The sequence below is a fragment of the Heterocephalus glaber genome, unplaced genomic scaffold (assembly GCF_053883595.1).
Source record: "Heterocephalus glaber isolate CG9 unplaced genomic scaffold, H.glaber_assembly_v1.0 deba00001497, whole genome shotgun sequence".
NCBI classification, from domain to species: domain Eukaryota; kingdom Metazoa; phylum Chordata; class Mammalia; order Rodentia; family Bathyergidae; genus Heterocephalus; species Heterocephalus glaber.
Genome location: NW_028258320.1, coordinates 58864615 through 58883535, shown reverse-complemented (window position 1 = coordinate 58883535; position 18921 = coordinate 58864615). Strand labels below are relative to the sequence as shown.

General features: G+C 41.1%; 1 protein-coding gene across 8 annotated transcripts in view; it reads right to left on the bottom strand.

Annotated features, from left to right (window-relative positions):
- Nucleotides 1-18921, bottom strand: part of Adam12 (ADAM metallopeptidase domain 12) — a 435473-nt gene that overhangs the window by 107178 nt on the left and 309374 nt on the right. For all 8 annotated transcript variants that reach the window (XM_021253283.2, XM_021253280.2, XM_021253281.2 and 5 more), the window contains 3 exons: nucleotides 12987-13156; nucleotides 10383-10467; nucleotides 6276-6424 (listed from right to left, as the gene is read on the bottom strand). In XM_021253283.2, the coding sequence (XP_021108942.2) occupies nucleotides 6276-6424; nucleotides 10383-10467; nucleotides 12987-13156 (404 nt within the window). The remainder of the gene's footprint in view (nucleotides 1-6275; nucleotides 6425-10382; nucleotides 10468-12986; nucleotides 13157-18921) is intronic.

The following is an 18921-nucleotide window of genomic DNA, read 5'->3' as shown; positions in this document are numbered from 1 at the left end:
GGAATTTAGCAACTTAGCAAGAATCTGTCTCAAAAAAAAAAAAAAAAAAAAAGGCTAGGGATGTAGCTTAGTGTGAAGCCCTGAGTTCAAAGTACTGGGTGTGGGGATGAGCCCACACAAAGCATGTTTGCCTCATTTAACCTCTGTTTTGTGACCAGTTTGAGAGAGGAGGACAATTCTGCCACATCCCGAAGCAATGGAATTTAGTATTCTAACTGCATTAATTGTAGACAAATTTCTTAATATTTGCATGAACAATATCTTATGATAGGCAGAGGAAACAGCACATGCTCTCTATTGACGTGCCCTTCCTGAACTGCTTTCCAGAATCCCTCCTGCTAGTTCACTTTTTCCTGTGAAAATGTCAGGACATAGCTGACTAAATGACTCTGGCTAGATAATTAAATTGATTCTGACCAGCAGTGTTTTCATCTTACTTGACTCCTCATTTTGTAGCTGCTCCTTCTCTTTTTTCTTCTTCTTAGATAAAGATTTCTATCCCTCCTAACAATTTAATGAAATAAAGATTTTATTAAACTTTTCATTGCAGAAAAAAAATCATCACCTTCAAATGAGGAGCTGATATGGGAGAAATAATTTTCTCTAATTCTATCTTGGTAAATCTCTTTATGATCAATCCATTTCATGGTTTCAAAATAGCTCCTCAGAGTTCAAAAAGGAGTGAATTTTGGTGATATATATTCTGTGTTGATTTTCTAGAAAGCAATTCTATAGAAGGTAGACTTTCCAGCTGCATTTTCATCAATCCCTACTACATCCAAAGCTCTGAGAACTTTTCACTGAAAATTGCTGTTCATTTTACTCCCTTGAAACACGTTTGCAGGCAAAGACCTTTTTACAAAGCAATCTAGTTTTAGCATAGTATGAGCTGGGGATTTTCAGAGAGAGGCCTGCCTAACTTCTATGCAATCCCTCAGAGATCAGGTCAGCTTCGATTTTCCTCCCAACCTTGGCTCCTTGTGAACAAGGAAAATTTTAAAAAGATGTGAAATGGGTTACAGTTACATTCTGAAATTTCTCCTTATCTTTTAGAGGCACACACTGACATCATTAGAGATGAGATGTGATACCCAGCACTGTGGAAACACTAGATTTGGTGCCCTGAGGTAAGATTCCAGCACCCAAAGCATGTTCTATCAGAATCTTGTGCTTCCCAGTCACTGAGTCCCTTGCATCAAGTATCTCACCTTTTGTTTCTGTGCCCCCACCCTGCTCCCTAGGTCTGGCTAGCCATAGGCACACAGTAAGTCCTGGGTGAGTAGATAAGTGGTTTGTCGCTAGTTGGTGGCTGCTGCTCTTCTATCAACCTCATTTCCGGCTGTGAGTCTGTCCTGAGTCCGAGACAAGGAAGATGTCTTCTCAGCTGTCATCAGAGATGCTTGAGCTTGGGTGGAGGCCATGCAGAGTCAGTGGCTCATCCAGATGTGCTGCATGTCCAAACAATTGTATAGCATGGGGGTGGACCAAAAATATGTCCTGAATTGAATTACATGGGATTTAATGAACCGATTACAACTTCCTGGGGAAGTAGAATGGTATGGCTTTTTTCTTCAATGGTGTTATTCAATTTTGGTGTGGATGTTATTCCGAAGGTTCAGCTTCAGCTTCATGTGAATGATTTACACCTCTGCAGAGCAGGGAGTAACCCTCGCTTGCTTACTTTTCAGTCAGTGTTGTCCTCTGTGCTCAATACACTGTTCTCAATTCCTGTTTGGCGGCTGGAGACACATTCTGTGCTTAGGAGCCATTTGTTAGTCTGAACTAAACAAAACCAAAACAGGTCCAACCCCTAATCTAAGCATCAGTGTGAAAATGGTGGCAGCAGATCATTTCAGATGACACAAAAGAACAGGAAAGTGCTTTTTGGTGGCTTTTGGTAGAGTCCCTAAAGGGCACCTCCTGTAGGCATGGGAAAGGCAAATCTTGCACAGAAAGAATATTTTCACACCAAGTGAGCAAGACCTGACAGTTCGACATGCAAGTGTGTGTGTGATTCTCCACTCGGGGACTAAAGCAAGGTGATCCCTCTTCACAGTTTCCAAATGGCTATCAATTACACTTTAAAATAAAATGAAAACTTATATGCTAGTGCTTTTTCCTTTTACAGAAAGCCTGTTCATTTGGCAAGCTACAATGGCTCAGCTGCTACATGATCCCCTTTAAAATGAGGAAACTGGAGAATTCAGATCATTATTCCTGTGGGAGCTAAAAACCCTCAATGATTTCCCACTGCTCTGAACGTCAAAATCTGTGTTCTGCTATGGTGCACTGGGCTTGACCTGACCTGGCTGCTCATCATTTGCATCCAGCAGCACCCGGCATCACTTTCCCCTGACCGCCCATCCCTGGCCTCCTGGTGGCAAGGCTGCCCCTTCCAAGCCCTTGCACATATGTCCCCCATGCTAAACTCACTGCTTCAGTCTTCTTCATTGGCTCTCTACCCCTCCCTTCCCTCTGGTCTTGTCCCAACCTCCACTTTCTCTTTTCAAACCTTTTCACCTTCTTTGTTTGCTTCCTTCATAGTGCTCCTTCCAACCTGTAATGTTTTATTTGCTATTTTTTCCAGTCTGTTTTCTCCACTATAATACATGTTTCATGAGGGCAAGGTTTGCACCATCCTGTTCATGGTCATCTCCCTAACATCTATCCAAGAGCACAGTGTGTGGCAGGGCTCAGTTAATGTGCTGCAGATTCATCACATTCCCCTGATGAGATGGTCCTAGCACCTTGTCTCTCCTTTTAACAGAACATTGTCTGCAAAAAAATTGAAAAATCTGTGAGACTGATTTTTGAATGCAAACACTCGTGGTTTTTTCCACCCCAGAAAGTGATATTTATTATGATACTAATTACTCTTTGCCTTTAAAAGTGTTCACATCACTCACATTTTTCTTTCTCCTATAAATGTAGCATACTCCACCCTCAGTCCTGTAAGACCAAGTGCTCCAAGGAGGTCATTAATGGGCAGACTCCACTGAGTTTAACTCCCACAAGAGCCTCCAGATACTGTATTTGCCAAAGAGTAATTTCCAAGACAGGTCTTAAATGTTAACTATCCAAAGACACAAAGCACACTCTCTCATACACACTCAGAGACTCTCAGTAATTAATGATATAACCCATGAGGAAATCTGCTCTGCCCCATCCTGCAACAGAAGTCATGACAGCCAAGTTTAGACGACTCCATGCTAGATCTGCAGGCCTTCACATTCACTTTATCAGTATTGGCAGCTGGTTAACGTTTTTAGAGTTAGAATTCTGGAATGCTTCATAAAGAATAAATCAGGTACACTAGGGGAAATACTCCCCCTCCTTAAAACACTCAAAGTACTTGGTTCTATTTGATTCTGAGACTTTAACAGCAAAGCAGTTACTGATTCATCTCTTTCTGAGACACCTTTTGGGCTAAAACTTCAATTAATGATCATTTTAAACATCTGCCACCCATGGCTGACTCAGTAGTGGGAGAAGTCAGAAGGAAAGTTGCTGTTTGGATGTGGGTTGGTTTAAAATGGCCCATTCTCATGAAACTGGACACATTGCCAAGTGACAGTTATGTGGTCCTAGAGGATTTCCCAGCAACTGTGAGCAGGAATTCTGAAAAAAGTCTAACTTTCTGATAGTTGTGATGTCTCTGTGAACTTACATGATAGTAACACTGCCTTGCATTTGTGGAGTGATTTACAATTTACAGAGGTGCTTGACCTCCTTTAATCCACTTTCCCACTCTCTTGGGGATTCCACGTGGCAAGGAACCACCATTTGAGATAGTGCTGGAGCAGTTTGGGAAATTTCACCATAAGTGATGGATGGCAGGGGGTCTACTGGGCCGCCTGGCCGCCTCCTCACTGTGGGCTTTTGTGATTAATTTACCCACTTACTTAGGAAGTTGCTTTCCATCTGAGAAAATTAAAAACACCACTCTCTGGACAGGAATGTGGGATCATAAATGAGAACCAAATAGAAAAGATTTACTCAAAAGCACAAGCTCAGCAAAATAGAAAACTTAGAAATTGCTAATAAGATATAAATCAAATAAAGGCTATCAGCAATTCCCTGTAAGGGGGAAAAAGGCCTTTTAAATGTTTTGGCAAGCTCTTAACAATACCATTTCTACCTGAGGTGTTCAAATATCTGCAGGGTAATTTGGCTTGCATCATTCAGCACCTCTGTGAAGATTTTCCAACTCTAAGGGCTTTACACAAAATGACACAGAGTACCAGAAAGCAAGCCTCCAGGGTCATATGAGTTTTAGGGCTGTAGGGTCTTCCTTACCTGTGTATTCCTCACAACGAGTATAGAAATCACAAGAACTTGTTTAATATATGAGCAAATATATTAAGGTGGTGAGGAGGATGAGTGGATGGGTGGATAAAGACAGACCCACTGATTTTATTGATGAGGCACCTAAGTAAGGGTCAGAGAGGTTGCTCATTTGCCTATATTGCTAAAGACAATTGTGTCAGAAGTTAAACTACTATGTTTCTCCAATCCAATTTAGTGTTCCCAGGGTAGGCTTTCCCCTCTTCCTTTTATTCCTGTCATCAAGAATTTAAAAAGTATTAATAATACTGATTGACAACATGATCCTCTTGATTACTGGGAACCATTTCTGGTGCATGTGTATAAGCGAATATACTTGTTCCCACTTGATAATCAGGAAAAATAGGCACTAAATGGATTTGCTGTGGCCACTTCATGAGTTCATCAAGAATGAGAAAGCACAAAGAGGCCTAAGTTGCAGGCCAGCCCCTACCAACCTCTGCTGGGCTCCTGGCATGTTCGACACAGAAGCCCCTGGCAGGTCCTAGGATACCCTCACATCCTAAGAAGCAACTCCTTGCCCTGAATGTCCAATGGTTATCCTGCTTCTGTTTGGACATTTTAATGACAAAGAGCACGTTCTGCTTCAGGGTGGCCCAGCTCCCTTTCAGGGAGCTCCACTTGTTAATATCCACAGCTTTGCAATGTTTCACTTCTTGTGGGTGTTGACTTAAGATATTTTCACTTTTGCATAGGTCCTTGGTTTCCATCATCACAGACTCAGCAAAGTTTTGGTGACTCCCTTGAATGATGCCTGAGACGGAATCATGAGTGAAAAAGATAACTTGGAAAGCTTTGTGTGAATGCTGGTGATGGACACTAGCAAGTGGCAACTTGCTGTAAGACACGTTGCCAATGGCTCACAGGAGTTGACAATGCCCTGACATGGCTGTATGGTTCTGCTTAGTCTTCATTACAGCAACAACTGGATGCCCTATAAACCACTTGAGAGGAAGCCTCAGGCTATTGCTTGCAAAAGCATAGCAATCTGCAACAATCCTTCCCTGTTCGGGGACTTTTTGATCAGTTTTTTGGGTGTTCACCTCATGCCACGCTGTCTTCTGGCTAGTAAGGCTTTGCAGAGGCCAATCTTTGGGCCATCCAAATACTACTCACTTTTTGTTCCCTATGTCTCCTTTCTGTAAACCTGGAGAGAGGGCCTGACTTGGAAAGTTCCATGAAGGTAAGTATCTAAAAGTTCTCAAGTTTTAATATAAGAAGACACACTGAATCCTGTACATATTTTCCTTTACTAGTGAGAATCTCTCTAAATTGGCACAACATTCCAGTTTGGAATAGGTCTTTCAAGGTATAAGAGCACATCTGAATCTCTAACCACCTCAGGTTACATCAGTTCTTTTTCTCATTCCAGGGCTCCAATGATATTAACTTCCTTTTTTCTGGTAGAACCAAGTCTGGAGGCATTAAATAAGGAGGGACAATCTTATTTATAGAAGCTGAATTAATCTGTAAGATCTAGTAAGGTGACATGGTGTTAGGTAGGGATACTACAAATCCTCAAGCTACAGTTGCCCTTCAAATATGCCCCAGAGCCAGGAAACACCTATCCAGCATCCTGTTCAGACACATGCTCCATCCCAGTTCTGCCCAATGGGTTTGCAAGGCCCTCTGAAGGTTGTGATTTCTAAACAAAGAAAACATCCATCCCCACCAGAGAAGGGGGAAGCCCTCACATCGTGGGGCATTGGAAGCTGGCTGCTCATGATTCTGCAGAGTGGCACGCTTCACCCTTGATACTTGATACAATCTACTTGATAAAGAATCTCTTTTTGGAAGCTTCCATGGAGACTCTAGCAACAAAACAAAACAAAACAAAACAAAACCTAGGGGAATGTTTAGCTTTTGCTCAGATGTTTCCCAGTATGCACTCCAAGCACAACTCTCAAAGCTGCAGGACCCTTGGTACTTGCCCAGTGGAAGGGTTCATGATGCAGCCTCCTTTGTCAGCAGCCAATTTGCAGCTACAGCCCCTCTCTGGGGTGTCGTGGTTCATCCCGAAATTGTGTCCCAACTCATGTGCCAGGGTCACAGCTGCACCAAGGGGGCTGTCTGAATGGTCCTCAAAGAAAACACAAGAGCACAGACATATAGTTCACATCTCATCAGCCTTTTGGTTCCTGTCCTCCCTGCTTCTTGGACATTTACCTATGGCTAACACTTGACTAAACTGAATTCCCTCTGAAGGAGCAGTATAGACCTATTATTTACTTTGAAGTTAAAAAAACCTGACATGTTTCATTAAGCCAATTTCAGGTTTCTTCTGCTGAGGACTATGTAAGTCATGCACATGTGTAAGATTCTCCATGTCTGTACGTGAAATAATCAGGCAATGGTCACCATGCATCCTTCCATCTCTCACAAAACAGTATTCTATGAACGAAGTAAAAATTTGTTCCACATCATAGGAAGAATAAGCTCCTAAGAAACACAAGTACTATTTTACCCCCAGTTGAGAGCATACTGATTTAAAGCTGGCAGGAGAAAGGATACTTTGTGACATTCTAAATAAGTCCTGAGCACTTCTGATGGATCCTGTCTCTTCCTGCTGACTTGGTAGGGGAGAATACTGGGAAAGTTCACAATAATTGATAACGAAAGCTGGACACATGGAGGACTGAGTTTAAAGACTCGCTGAGTTCAGATTATTACCTGGTTATATCTCACTCTTGCTGGCCTTTTGGGTGGTCAGGTTAAGTGCGGAAATGGGTGGGATCCTGATTCTCTGACGGTGCTGCTGGCATTCACTTAAGCTTTTGCCTGGCTGTGGGAGGTGGTTTCTCTATTAACAACCACCTCTGGTCACTGCTAACTTAATGAAGTGCTTGAAAAGTGTGACTCAAGAACTTAGGAATTAATAAAAAGTACTGATATATATCCTCACCTAAAATTAGTTAAGGAGTGGATGTGATTTATAGAAATTACACCCATGAATGGCAGCTTTGAAAAGGCTGCACACGACAGAGTAAGGAGGGGAACTTGCTTGATTCTTGGTTTGTGCTGTCCAGAAAAGGGGTTTTCCAAAAGGCATCTAGGAAACAGTGTGACACTGTATATCAGAAAAAATGTTATTCCTGACCTAGACAGTCTTTGTGAGGCCTCTGGATAAAAATGTGTCCATGTAGGATCTTACAGATTTGTTGGTGGTATTTATAATGGTAGCTATTGCTTTCAAAAGCCTACGGTCTAAGAAAAGAATGCCATGTCAAGGAAGCAAGTTATTCTTAGAACAGATAAAATTCCTAATAAATTATTTGGTTTAGATTACACGCTTTCCTGTTGTAGAAAACTTACAAATATGTTTCAGGAAATCAATTCTTAAGAATAACACACTTTAGTGACGAGAATGTGGTCCATCTAAGAATGTGGAGGGCTGAATTCAGCATGTTTTGACATAAAATTCAAAGAAATCATTCTCTCTTTTTTTTGTGTGCCAGGGATCGAACTCAGGTCCTTGCACTTGGGAGGCAGGCAGCCAAAGAATTCAATCTCAAAGAATACTTTTGTTATCACTGAATATCACAGTTTTTTAAATACCAAATTATGTTACATTCATTCACACATAAGTGATTATAAACAGAATGTTTCTTAAGAGACCTCAATAGTTTACATTTGTAATAAAGAAAAAAACCAATCTTTTTATTTATGGTATTATCTCTAAATCAAGGTATTTTTTGAACATTTAGATATAAAGTCATGGCTTTAATGTAACTAAAAGTAATGCTTTTGTCTATCTTGAAAAAATGGAGAAATGGTACAAGAAATAGTATTTTGAATTTTATGAAGATTCCTGCTTCCTTGTCACATTATTTCCTTTCTCCTAGATTTGTGAGACCTTGTGAGTCACATGTACAGTAAGTCCCCAACTTACAAATGAGTTCCATTCCAGGAGAACGTATGTAACTTGGATTTGTTCATAAGTCTGACAAAGTGAGTCTTATACACCTTTGACAGAAATATACAATGTACATTGCTTTGTGCTTCCTAGCAGTCCCTTCCACATCACCACTGCTTTTCCTCTTCCTTCCGGACATCCTGGGCTCTGACTGAGCACTGTACACTGTGCACTATCGCACTGTATAGGAAGCACACAGCAGCACAGCTGTGACAATATTCAGGAGACACATGAGCTACTGCCTCGATTTGTTTGCATCTATGAATGCTCCTAATGTGAGGTCCATTTGTATCTGTGAAGGCTTGCAATTTGAATGTTTGTAAGTTGGGAACTTATAGTAATGCCTACTAATTTAACTTTAGAGATACAATAAGAGAAAGTTAGTATAGAAATTTTAGATCTTGTAAAGACATTAGCTTTGCTGTTTTTATGAATTTTATAGAAATTAAAGGTGCTGGGTGCATTATTCACCCTGTTTGATATTTTCTCTTGTGTGTGGAATAAACAAGAATTTTGTATAAGGATAACGTTAACTGCTCTCATATTGGTAAGACTTATTTCTTTATAATTAACTTTGGTTTTGACTTGCACATGAAATTGCTTCAAATTTCTCATATTCTTTTTCAGACAGCTTTAAAAAATACGTTTTCCTATATGTTTTTAAAGAAGGAATCTTGATAAAATGTTTCTATGGAAAGAATAAGAGACTTGAGCCCAAGAAAGCTACTTAACATGGTCAGATGGGTTATAGGATCGCTTCAGCACTACACAGCAGCAGGAGCCTCCTTGCTTATGAAGAATTCAGCTCCAGCTCTCAAAATATATTTATGCCAATTTTAAGTGGCAAAGTCAGTAGCAACTAACCATGGAACCATGAAACTGAAAATTATTTCCTCTTAAAATTTTACAAGCTACTCTGTAAAAATACAGTTGTGATCTGACTTGAAATTAACCTGGCACCAAAAAACCCCAAACTTTCCAATGACTTCCATGGTGGAGATCATCTACAGGGCTTCCCTGTTGAAAGAAAATGAGAGGGCAGCATGCTCAAGCCAGCAGTCCAGGGAGTGGGTGCAGTCCCTGCAAAAGCCTACCCGCTGAGTGCATGCTTACATTAATTACTTACCACTGAACCCGGAGAAGAGGAAAATGTTTATGTATATTCACTAAGAAGATTAGATTAGGCAGAATGTGGAGAGAAAATAACAGTCAGCAGAACATAACTCCTTTCACTCTTTACTACAACTGAACATTCACAAATATTCTGTTTGAAAAATGTGGAGGAACCCACGCTTTCCTGGGAGGGCAAAACTATGTTTATTTAATGGAGATGGAGGAAGGACTCTAAGAAAACTCCCTGTCTGAGGGCTGGTGCTGGGAAAGCTAGACTTTTCAGAGCAAGAATAGCAGAGTGAAAACCCCTTCTTGAACAATCTGAGGGGCTGTAGGAGGAGCCCCCTGTTGGGCAGCCTATCAAAGCTTCCTCCTTCTTAAAATCATAAGAAATCCCAAATATTCTTCCCATTTTGCTTCCTTTTTCAAACATATATAGGCCATATGTGACAAAGTTACTCTTGTAAAGCAATAAACCCAAGGTCTCTGCCTTCCAAAAATAAGGTTATTATAAAGACAAATTGTACACTGGCCAGAAGGTATGTAAAGCATTTGCAGTGGTGGAGTTAAAAACCTCAAACGTTTGGCTGTTGGGCCCAGGCAGAACCATCAGAAAATTACTTGAACAGTAACATTTGGTCAGACCACAGTCCATCCAAAAAGCTGAGTGATAAGGGCAACCCCAATGCTCTGGCTCATCCCAGCACTAGGAGGAATCTGTGGATTGGAATGCTTTGACCAAAAGTCCCAGCAGCAAAGATTTCACCATAAAAGGGGATGATTTCCCTCACTGAGGTTTTAAACATTTTTTTAACACACCCACATTTTCTGTGTACAATTTGTATTTTCTAAACAATCCCTAAAATACTGTGGCTTATATAAGATTACAAACATAGCTAGGATAAGAACAGGAACATTAAAGGAACTAATTTTACAAGGTCTGACAAAAGAGTAGGGATTTCCTGGGGAATCATTAACAAGAGGAGCCAGCTCTATGATGTACTCAGCTTACCATGACAACTCCTCCGGACTGTTCTGAAGTGCACATGCTCATGATTGGTGCCATGCCAATGGTGGTCCCTTGAAAATAAACCCCACTAGGAAACCAAAAGAAAGACTTTCTTTAATATCATGTAGAACTAATGCATTTTCTGATATTTCAAATTCTGTTGGTATGCCAGTAACACAATATGCAACAATGAAAACAGCTGCATGAGGGTACATTTATATGTGATTTTAGGTTTTTTTACTTTACATTTTATTTCCAATTGTGTCATGGTCCTGTAATTTATGCAGAATTTTGTTGTCTAGCCTCAGACAGAAACTGGTTACTACTTTGCACTTACAGGTCATGGCCTGCCTATTTCCTAATAGACTATAGGGAGCTGCTCCTTTCAATGATACTTGCTGACAGAGAGGCCAAAGACAATCACTGAGAATCAGTTAGTATGGAAATACATGAAATTCAGTAGTCCATTTCTGTCATAGCTGAATTTTGCTTTCCTGTGTAACTCACTGTAGTCCTGTTGGAGATCCAAACACCTTCAAAGTGTCCTGCCCATAAAACTTGTAAAAATTGAAATGGGCATAAAAGTGACGGTTGTCTTGGACCCAGAGTAGAATAAGTACCTACAAAGCCTCAGCACCCAGGGAGGAGGAAGCTTCTGGAAGGGGGCTTGAGGCTTCAGCTCAGGGTTCCTCCCATCTGGAATCTTAATCTGCATATAAATCTAATGATACCAGGAACCCACTGAATGCAAATGCTGTTAAATCCAATCATTGTATATCCTGACTCTCCTTTTGAGGAATTGAGTGACTTACTCTTGCTGTATTGGTCATGTACATGTACAGATAATGCTAATAGTTTGAAAAATTAGATATTTTAGCTGTGGTCTTTTGGACAGAGGTAGCAAGTATATATAAAGCCCTATCTATCTATCTATCTATCTATCTATCATCTATCTATCTATAATCTATCTATCCATCTGTCTGTCCATCCCACTGTAGTCATCTCTTGGTATCCATGAGGAATTGGTTCCAGCTCTTTCTATATAAAAGGCTACAGAGGCTCAAGTCCCTTATATAAAATGATAATATATTTGCTTGTAACCTATGTATACCCTTCCATATAATTTGAATAATCCCTAAATTACTTATAATACCTCATGCAATGTAAATGTGATGTAAATAGTTGTTCTGCTGTATTGCCTAGGGAATAATGACAAAACAAGTCTAAATATGTACAGTAAAGATGTAATTTTTTCACAAGTATTTTCTGCCTGAGAAAATTCATAGATATAGAACCCTCAGATATGGAGGGTTACATATTTGAAGCATTAGGGATTTCAGCATTTGTGTTTACATTCTATATAAACCATATGAATAGATAGAACTGTACATGTCTATAAGTAATAAGGTTATATAAGATGTTAATTTATTTCCAGATGTTCAAGTTGGACAGATTCCAGTGGGGGAAAAATCAAAACAGAACACTCAAACTCAAGATATATGAAAGTACTTTTAATAATTCAGAACTAATCAATGCATAAAATATGAACCAACCGCAAATATCCAAGGAAGGAAGCTCCCCCACCATGAAAATCACCAAAGTAAATGACTAGCTGGTGCCAACAGCCTCAATGCAGAAATAACAGTTTCTAATGTGAGAATGGCGTAGGACTGGTTTTTAACTTTCCATAAATGTTCAATAAACCCAATCTGACTTCCCAAAGAAAGTATCCTCTGGCCCTGAAGCTTTTACATCCATGATGTAAGCTACATGAATGCAAAAGAATCATGGCATAAACTGCTTAAAGATTCAAATAAACATTTGCCACTTCTGGAAACATCTACTCTGTACCAATTCAGACTATAATAAGAATGTTCTTTGCTTTGAAATATAAAGTTGTAACATCTCTTCATATATTAAGTTATAGCTACACTTTACTCCATTTTTATTAACTTGTTTCTCTCTGAAATTTTCTTGTTTTCTGTTATCTTCTCCTCAGTAGACTGGAGACTCCCCAGAGCAGGGAATTTAAGTATTGGTCACCATTAACTCTCAAGTCTCTACAGCACTGTTTCCTACCAGGTGGTCAATATGTGCTGATTAAAGGGGGGACACAAGGTCAGTATGCTACACTGCTGATACTCTCTGACCTAGGGAGCCAGGGAGCAAAAGCCCAGAGGAGGGATGAAGGCTTTTTTCCTCTAGAGATCTGACAATAGTCAGCCAAATTTCCTGTCCTTAAATCTTATATAAACATGTAGTTTTCATTAATAATATGTAAAAGAAAATGGGGCTTTAAAAAAATAGCCCATCAGAACAATTTTAAATCAAGGCTAAGAGCAGAAAAATTGGTATAGAGGAATACATCCAAGTTATGGAAGAAGGAAATGATACTTCTGTAGACAGGCTTCCCAGGTATCCAAGGGAGCTTTCCTAGCAGACCTGTGATTCCAGCTAGGGATGGTGCTGCCCCACTGATGTGGGCTGAAGAGCCGCTTGTGGGAGTCATGTGCTCCGTAGAAAGGATTGGAGCTTTGGGGCTGTGTAGGAGCAGCTAGGAGAAGAGGATGTGCTTTCTTTAAGCAAAGAGAAGTCAGAAAAACCTACCTGATGAGCTGTGCATTGTCATGGGATTTGCGAGGTAGGAGCTTCATCTTCCTCCAGTCTAGAAACTCATGGAGGCTGGTAAATGGGTCTTGACTTATAGAGCATTTGTCAATGTCATTCCATACTTCCACACCTACTAACACTATTCGGATGTTCAGTGGCCTGTAAAACTGAGGAAAGCAGGCATTCCTGGGGCATCACATTAGTGAAAACTTGAAAATCCAAACAGATTGCATTACTTGACATTCATTGTCATGGATGAGAACAGCACCTTTGTCCCTTTATTCATGTGGCATTAGAATTTAAGAGATATTTGAAGTTCTTGATGCAAGGTGATGTATTAACTGGATTCTCAAATGTTTACCAATTAGATCCTATAGTTATTAGCCTTTGTACTGTTTTTCTGTAGTTGTAAGAAAGCACACATTTCAGATGATCCACTGGTGATTTAAATGTGCACATAGATATACATTATAGCTAAAGACTGCCAGTTAATATGCACTGCAAGAAAACAATGAGTGAATTAGAATCTTTTAGACACTTCTGCCAAGGACAATAATTTGTTCGTTTTAAGCAAAATGTTCTGCTTATGAAGTACTAAAAATGAATCAGTAGTAATTTTTTAGCAAAGACTCAGCTTTGGCTGACATTATTATATTCTGTCACCTATATTCAATGTAGGAAGTTTTAATTAAATGAACAAGTCAAAACCCTTCAGAATCTAAAGGGATGAATGGAGCCCTTCTTCAGAAACTTTAACGACTCTTCTCCCCATTGCCAGAAGTTAGCTCAGCACTGGTGACAAGGGAAGATCTGCTAAATGAAGCCCTCATGTGAGATAAAGCTTCATGCATACCGAAAGCCAGTCTTCTCATCCCTTTTCTTACCCCATCTTTAGGTCATCATGATTTCAACCTATATTTTCCAGGAGATTGTTCCAGTGGCTGAGGAATGGTTTTACCTCGTCTAAGTGTAGACGGAAAAAGTGAGTGATCGGAGTAGAGGCATGAACTCCTGATGTCCTAAACTACCCCACTGCGCCATGTACATCACACTGACAGGGAGATGGCTCTGCAGTAAGAATTGAGAAGGTAAGGACATGGGGTCACCTGGTTGCCTGTAAATTTTTTAATGCCTCTGATGTATGAGGCAGCATGTATGAAAAAGTCCATTTCTGAGACCCCAGGTAGCCAAGGAGAAAAATGTGTCTAGAGATAGCAGCCTCAGCCAAGACCAAACTCCAAGTTCTACTTGTAGTTGCTAGAAGCATCTGGCCAGCAAGTAACAAAAATATAGAAGCTCCACAATTGAGAGTTAAGTACCGTTCCAATGCAGTAAGCTAAAGTTCAAGGAACTCCACAAAGCTGAACATCTGACCTCAGATTCTAACCCATGTAAGGCAGCTCCTCTTTTCCCATGTTGGTCCCTACAGTCATATGGTGAGCACCGGGTCAGCAGAAGACACTGATCATAGTGATCTAACTTGGTTTCAAACAGATAACAGACACATCAATAATTTAATGAGACAATTACATAACTGAAACGCTGCCCAACAGTATGTTTTTAATCAGGAATTGCTTGACCTGTCGTATCTACTTGCAAGCTCCCAGCCCAGGCATCCCAGGCACAATTAAGTTCTTGGACTGCCCTGAACTCCACATGCACATGTTTGGCTGGGTCCTTTGTGAGATTACATTTTCAGCTGTATCATATACAAAGGTGACAGTGGTCAGAAAGCAGAAATGTAGGCGATTCCATGCTGATGTTTAAAACAACTTGCTAAGAGATGTTTTCAGGGCCAGATACCTTGCAAGGGCTCCTGGGTTGTCATCTGAGGACACTGCTTCTCAGTAGTACTGCATGAAAGCAGGAACTACGGTCTGCAAGGGGTAACTTGTCATTCATTGTTCCTCAGTGCTAGCTTTGTTGCTTTTTAATCCGGGAACTTTTATAATAATGAAGGGCTTTGCGTTTCCACCTGCAAGCGCTCTCAAACTACATCCTAGAACAGATATCATACTAAGTAGAATATAACATACAGCCCCCCTCTCCAGAGTTAGTGTCACTGATTAACTGTCACGTGTGCTAAACTTACATCAAGCCATCATTCACAGTCCCTTTACTGCCTGCTCTGCATGTTCTTCCATGGCTTCCTGTGAGTTCCTTTCGCTTATTGCCAGTAACAATGAACACAGCTAACAAATAACAAATGCTCTTATGTTCCTGGCTTAATGAGAAGGAACTTTCTGTAACTCAGCTTGGTCCTCAGAATGATTCTTCTATGAGTTGCAAACTACCATTGTTCCCATTTTATAGTCAAGGGCATTGAGGTTGGCAGACGTCAGGTTAATCAATGTTATGACTGCACGGTTGGTCTTGGACACAGGTGAAGTAACTCTGATGCCATGCTTTGAACTACTAAGCAACATGCTACCCTCATATGGCATGTTGCACCTGCTGAGACTCCTGTGACCTCAGCCTAGACAGCATCTCACAGGTTTTTGCAGGACAAGTGGAACTTGGCAGCCACCTGCCTGGCTTAGGAATCCCAGAATGTATGCGAGCCTGCTGAGTCATTTACACAATAGTCACATATATTTGCTCAGCTCTTGCTCTGGGTTAGGCTTTGCATAAGCCTAGAAGACAAAAATTAGGATTCCCTTGCTCTTGTTTAGCTACTCAGAGGCCAGCAAGTGCCTTACAGCATGGAACACTTCACCATTATTCCAGTTAATTGTCATACAATAGCCTGCCAAGCATTGGTGCAAAAAGGAAGTCCAAGAATGCTGTTTTGGAGGGGCAAAGGAAGGATTCTGGAAGGAGTGGATCTGAAACAAGGTGGTAGCATTCAACTTGTATCTTTCAGGTAATGGGCTTAGGGTGAGAGGGAAAGAAGATGTCGTATGTACAAAAATGCCCAAAGAAATTCAATATGCAGAGGATGAGTCCCTTCAGAGACTGTGTTAGTCAGCTTTTCAATCACTGTGACAAAATATCCAAGAAAAACAATTTAGAGGAGAAAGGTTTATTTTAATTCATAGTTTCAGAGGTTTCAGTCCATGGTTGGTTGATTCTGTTGCTTTGAGCCTGATGTAAAAAGCAGAATATCATCCGGCAGAAGAGTGTGGAAGAGGAAAGCTGCTCACCTCATAGCAGCCAGGAAGCAGAGTGGGGAAGACAGAGCCAGAGAAGAAGGGGCAAGGGGCAAGACATAGCCCCCAAGGACACACCTTCATGACCTACTCCCTTCAATGAGGCTCCACCTCCTTGTCCTATCACTTCCCAATAATGCCTTGAATGATCTCATTAATAGATTAACCTACTGATAAAATTAGAGCCCTTATGGTCAAATCACTTCCCAAAAGTCCACTAGCAAACAACCAAGCCTTCAACACAATGAGCCATTTTGGGGGACATGTTGGATCTCAACCATAACTGTCAGTGAAGCTGGACCCTAACAACTTCCCAGCAGGTGCCAACTTACTGCTAAGTAAGGGGGATGGGTTGGAATGAAGACTTTAAAAAGGTACAGTTTCAGTGGTCACCTTATTTGCAAGCCTATACTCTGCTGGGTGTGATTTAATCAGGACTGGGAAAGAATGCCTGGTAGTTTGGCCTAGAAGTACGAGGATCAAACATGTGTTTTGTGTTTTACTTACAGGGGATTTCCTGAATGTTTCACAATGTCACTTTGTCACTAAAACATTTCTGTATCTTCCCCATTCTGGGATATCCTTCTCACTCTCCAAGCCAATACAGCCACGTAGTTATTAATTTAGAATGACCCAGCAGAGCCCAGATGCCAGCAAATGAGGAAGTGACCACTGGGATAGTCACTGCTTTCTGGGCCTAGACTCTCCCATGTGTAGAATTGCAAAACTGAAATTTGGAACACCCCACAGAGCCAGGTTCATCCATCAACAGACTGGGATACAGAGGGTCTCCTAAGGAGCTTGGATATCTCCAGCAGGGTCTCTGGGGGCTGCTGGGTATAGATAGCAATGCCAGAGCAGGACACATCTGTGTGCTCAGCAAATTGCCTCTGCACGCATCAGAAACACAAGAAAAACCAGGCTGTCACACCCGATTGAATCCATTAGGATTTTTCTTTAATTACCAGTGCAAGTTATTAACAAACCCCCAATTGCTCATTTTTGGTTTTGCATACTGAAGCAAGATATAACCTAGAACAATATGCAAAGACATATAAACACAGAGGACCAAAACACACAGGGTTGAAACATTTTAACAAAGGGTGTCAGCAATTTCCAGTTTGGTTTTTAATATAATTCATCAATCTTTTAGATTTCTGAGGCCTAAGAATAACTCATGTTCTCTTCCTTCTGCAAAGTCTGAGAATAGTTGGAGGTCTTCCAGGCAATAGTCTGTCTTGCTGAGCATGGAGCAGTGGCCTGTGCATGTGACTCGGGTATCCAAATCTTCCGCCTGTCCATCATTGCCTCTCAGCCTGGTCTTACGTTAGAATCACTGAAGGACCTTGGACAACACCCAACCCCCTATCTAGCCAATAGGTTCAGAATCCCTGGGCTGAGATTTGGGAATTGGTATTTCAAAGAGTAAATACATCAAGAAACAAACAAAACACCCAAGAGGATTCTAATGGCTAGCCTGGGCTGCGATCCAGCTTTTACTCTTATGTTGCCTTTGACAGGGATTCTGATCTGATTGGCTTGGGATGGGCCTTTTGGCATGAATATTGCCCAGGGTCCTCGGTGACTCATTCTTCATCCTCCCTGTCAAAAGGACTGACCTGTAACCAGGTCTATTTGACCTCTGGTGGGACAAAATTTAATGTACAAAGAGTTACTGCTGAAAATACATCAACAAGCATGGGGCGCCTGTGATTTGCCTGGTGGACAAGCATATCATCATCCCAGGATACTGATGGCCATCTGTTTATTTCTGACTTTCAAAAAGCTCTATCTAGCCACAGCCTCTAAGTGCTGAGCCCAGACCTCAACTACTCAGTGCCCCACAAAAGCCCCTCCCCACTCCTGCTTCCCTGGGATCTACTTGTCATCCACCTGCCACTCTACTATCATTTGCAGTTATGTGTGCTCCCACTCTCCCCTCAGCCTCTACCTGGTCCCAGAGTTCTAGACTCATGGCAAGTGGTGGAAATTTAAGGCTAAGAGTTGCTGTTGGGGTCAGAGAGAGAAAGATCATTCCTGGTTTTGCACTTTAATGTTGCTTGAATACGTGCAAATTACTAACCTCTGCAAACCCCAGCTTCTTCTGCTATAAAAAATGGGAACAGTAAACTCTATGAGAGTGTATGCAAAATCTTTAGAGCTGGTACACAGTAACTGCTAACAACATTGGTCAGTCACTATGTCCCACAAATGTCTCTAATCCTTGTCCTTACATCCCCAATTCCCCTGCCCTGGGACAGACCTTTATCACTCCTGTGAAATAGGCTTCTACCAGCCCTACTTGTCAATGGTAAAGCCATCATGCTCTACACTAACTGCTGGAATTCTTTGTATAATCCAATGTGTCCTTTCCCTATTTAAAAACATTTGTGTGGCTCTCTATTAGCTTTGAGGGCATTTGAGCCACGGACATCTATCATCTATATTTCCTACTGCCCTAGTTGCACATGTGTGCATTCATACACAAACCCAAGCTTGCATCCACACACATATGCATAAATACACATGTATTCTTGAACACACATGTATGTACCTATAGGAACACATATATACATTTATGCATGCATACTCCCGATAGTCATCATGTGCAGACTGGTGGGTACATGCCAGGCCCTTTCTGCTCTTCTGCTGGTTGAGGATTCTTACTTTTCTCCTTAAAGATTCCCTTCCTGCAAGTTCTCCTTGGCCCCAGAAGAAGGGAATTGCTTTCCTTCTTTGTACCCTGAGACTGCCATTCATGGCTCCATTCATGGCATCATTCA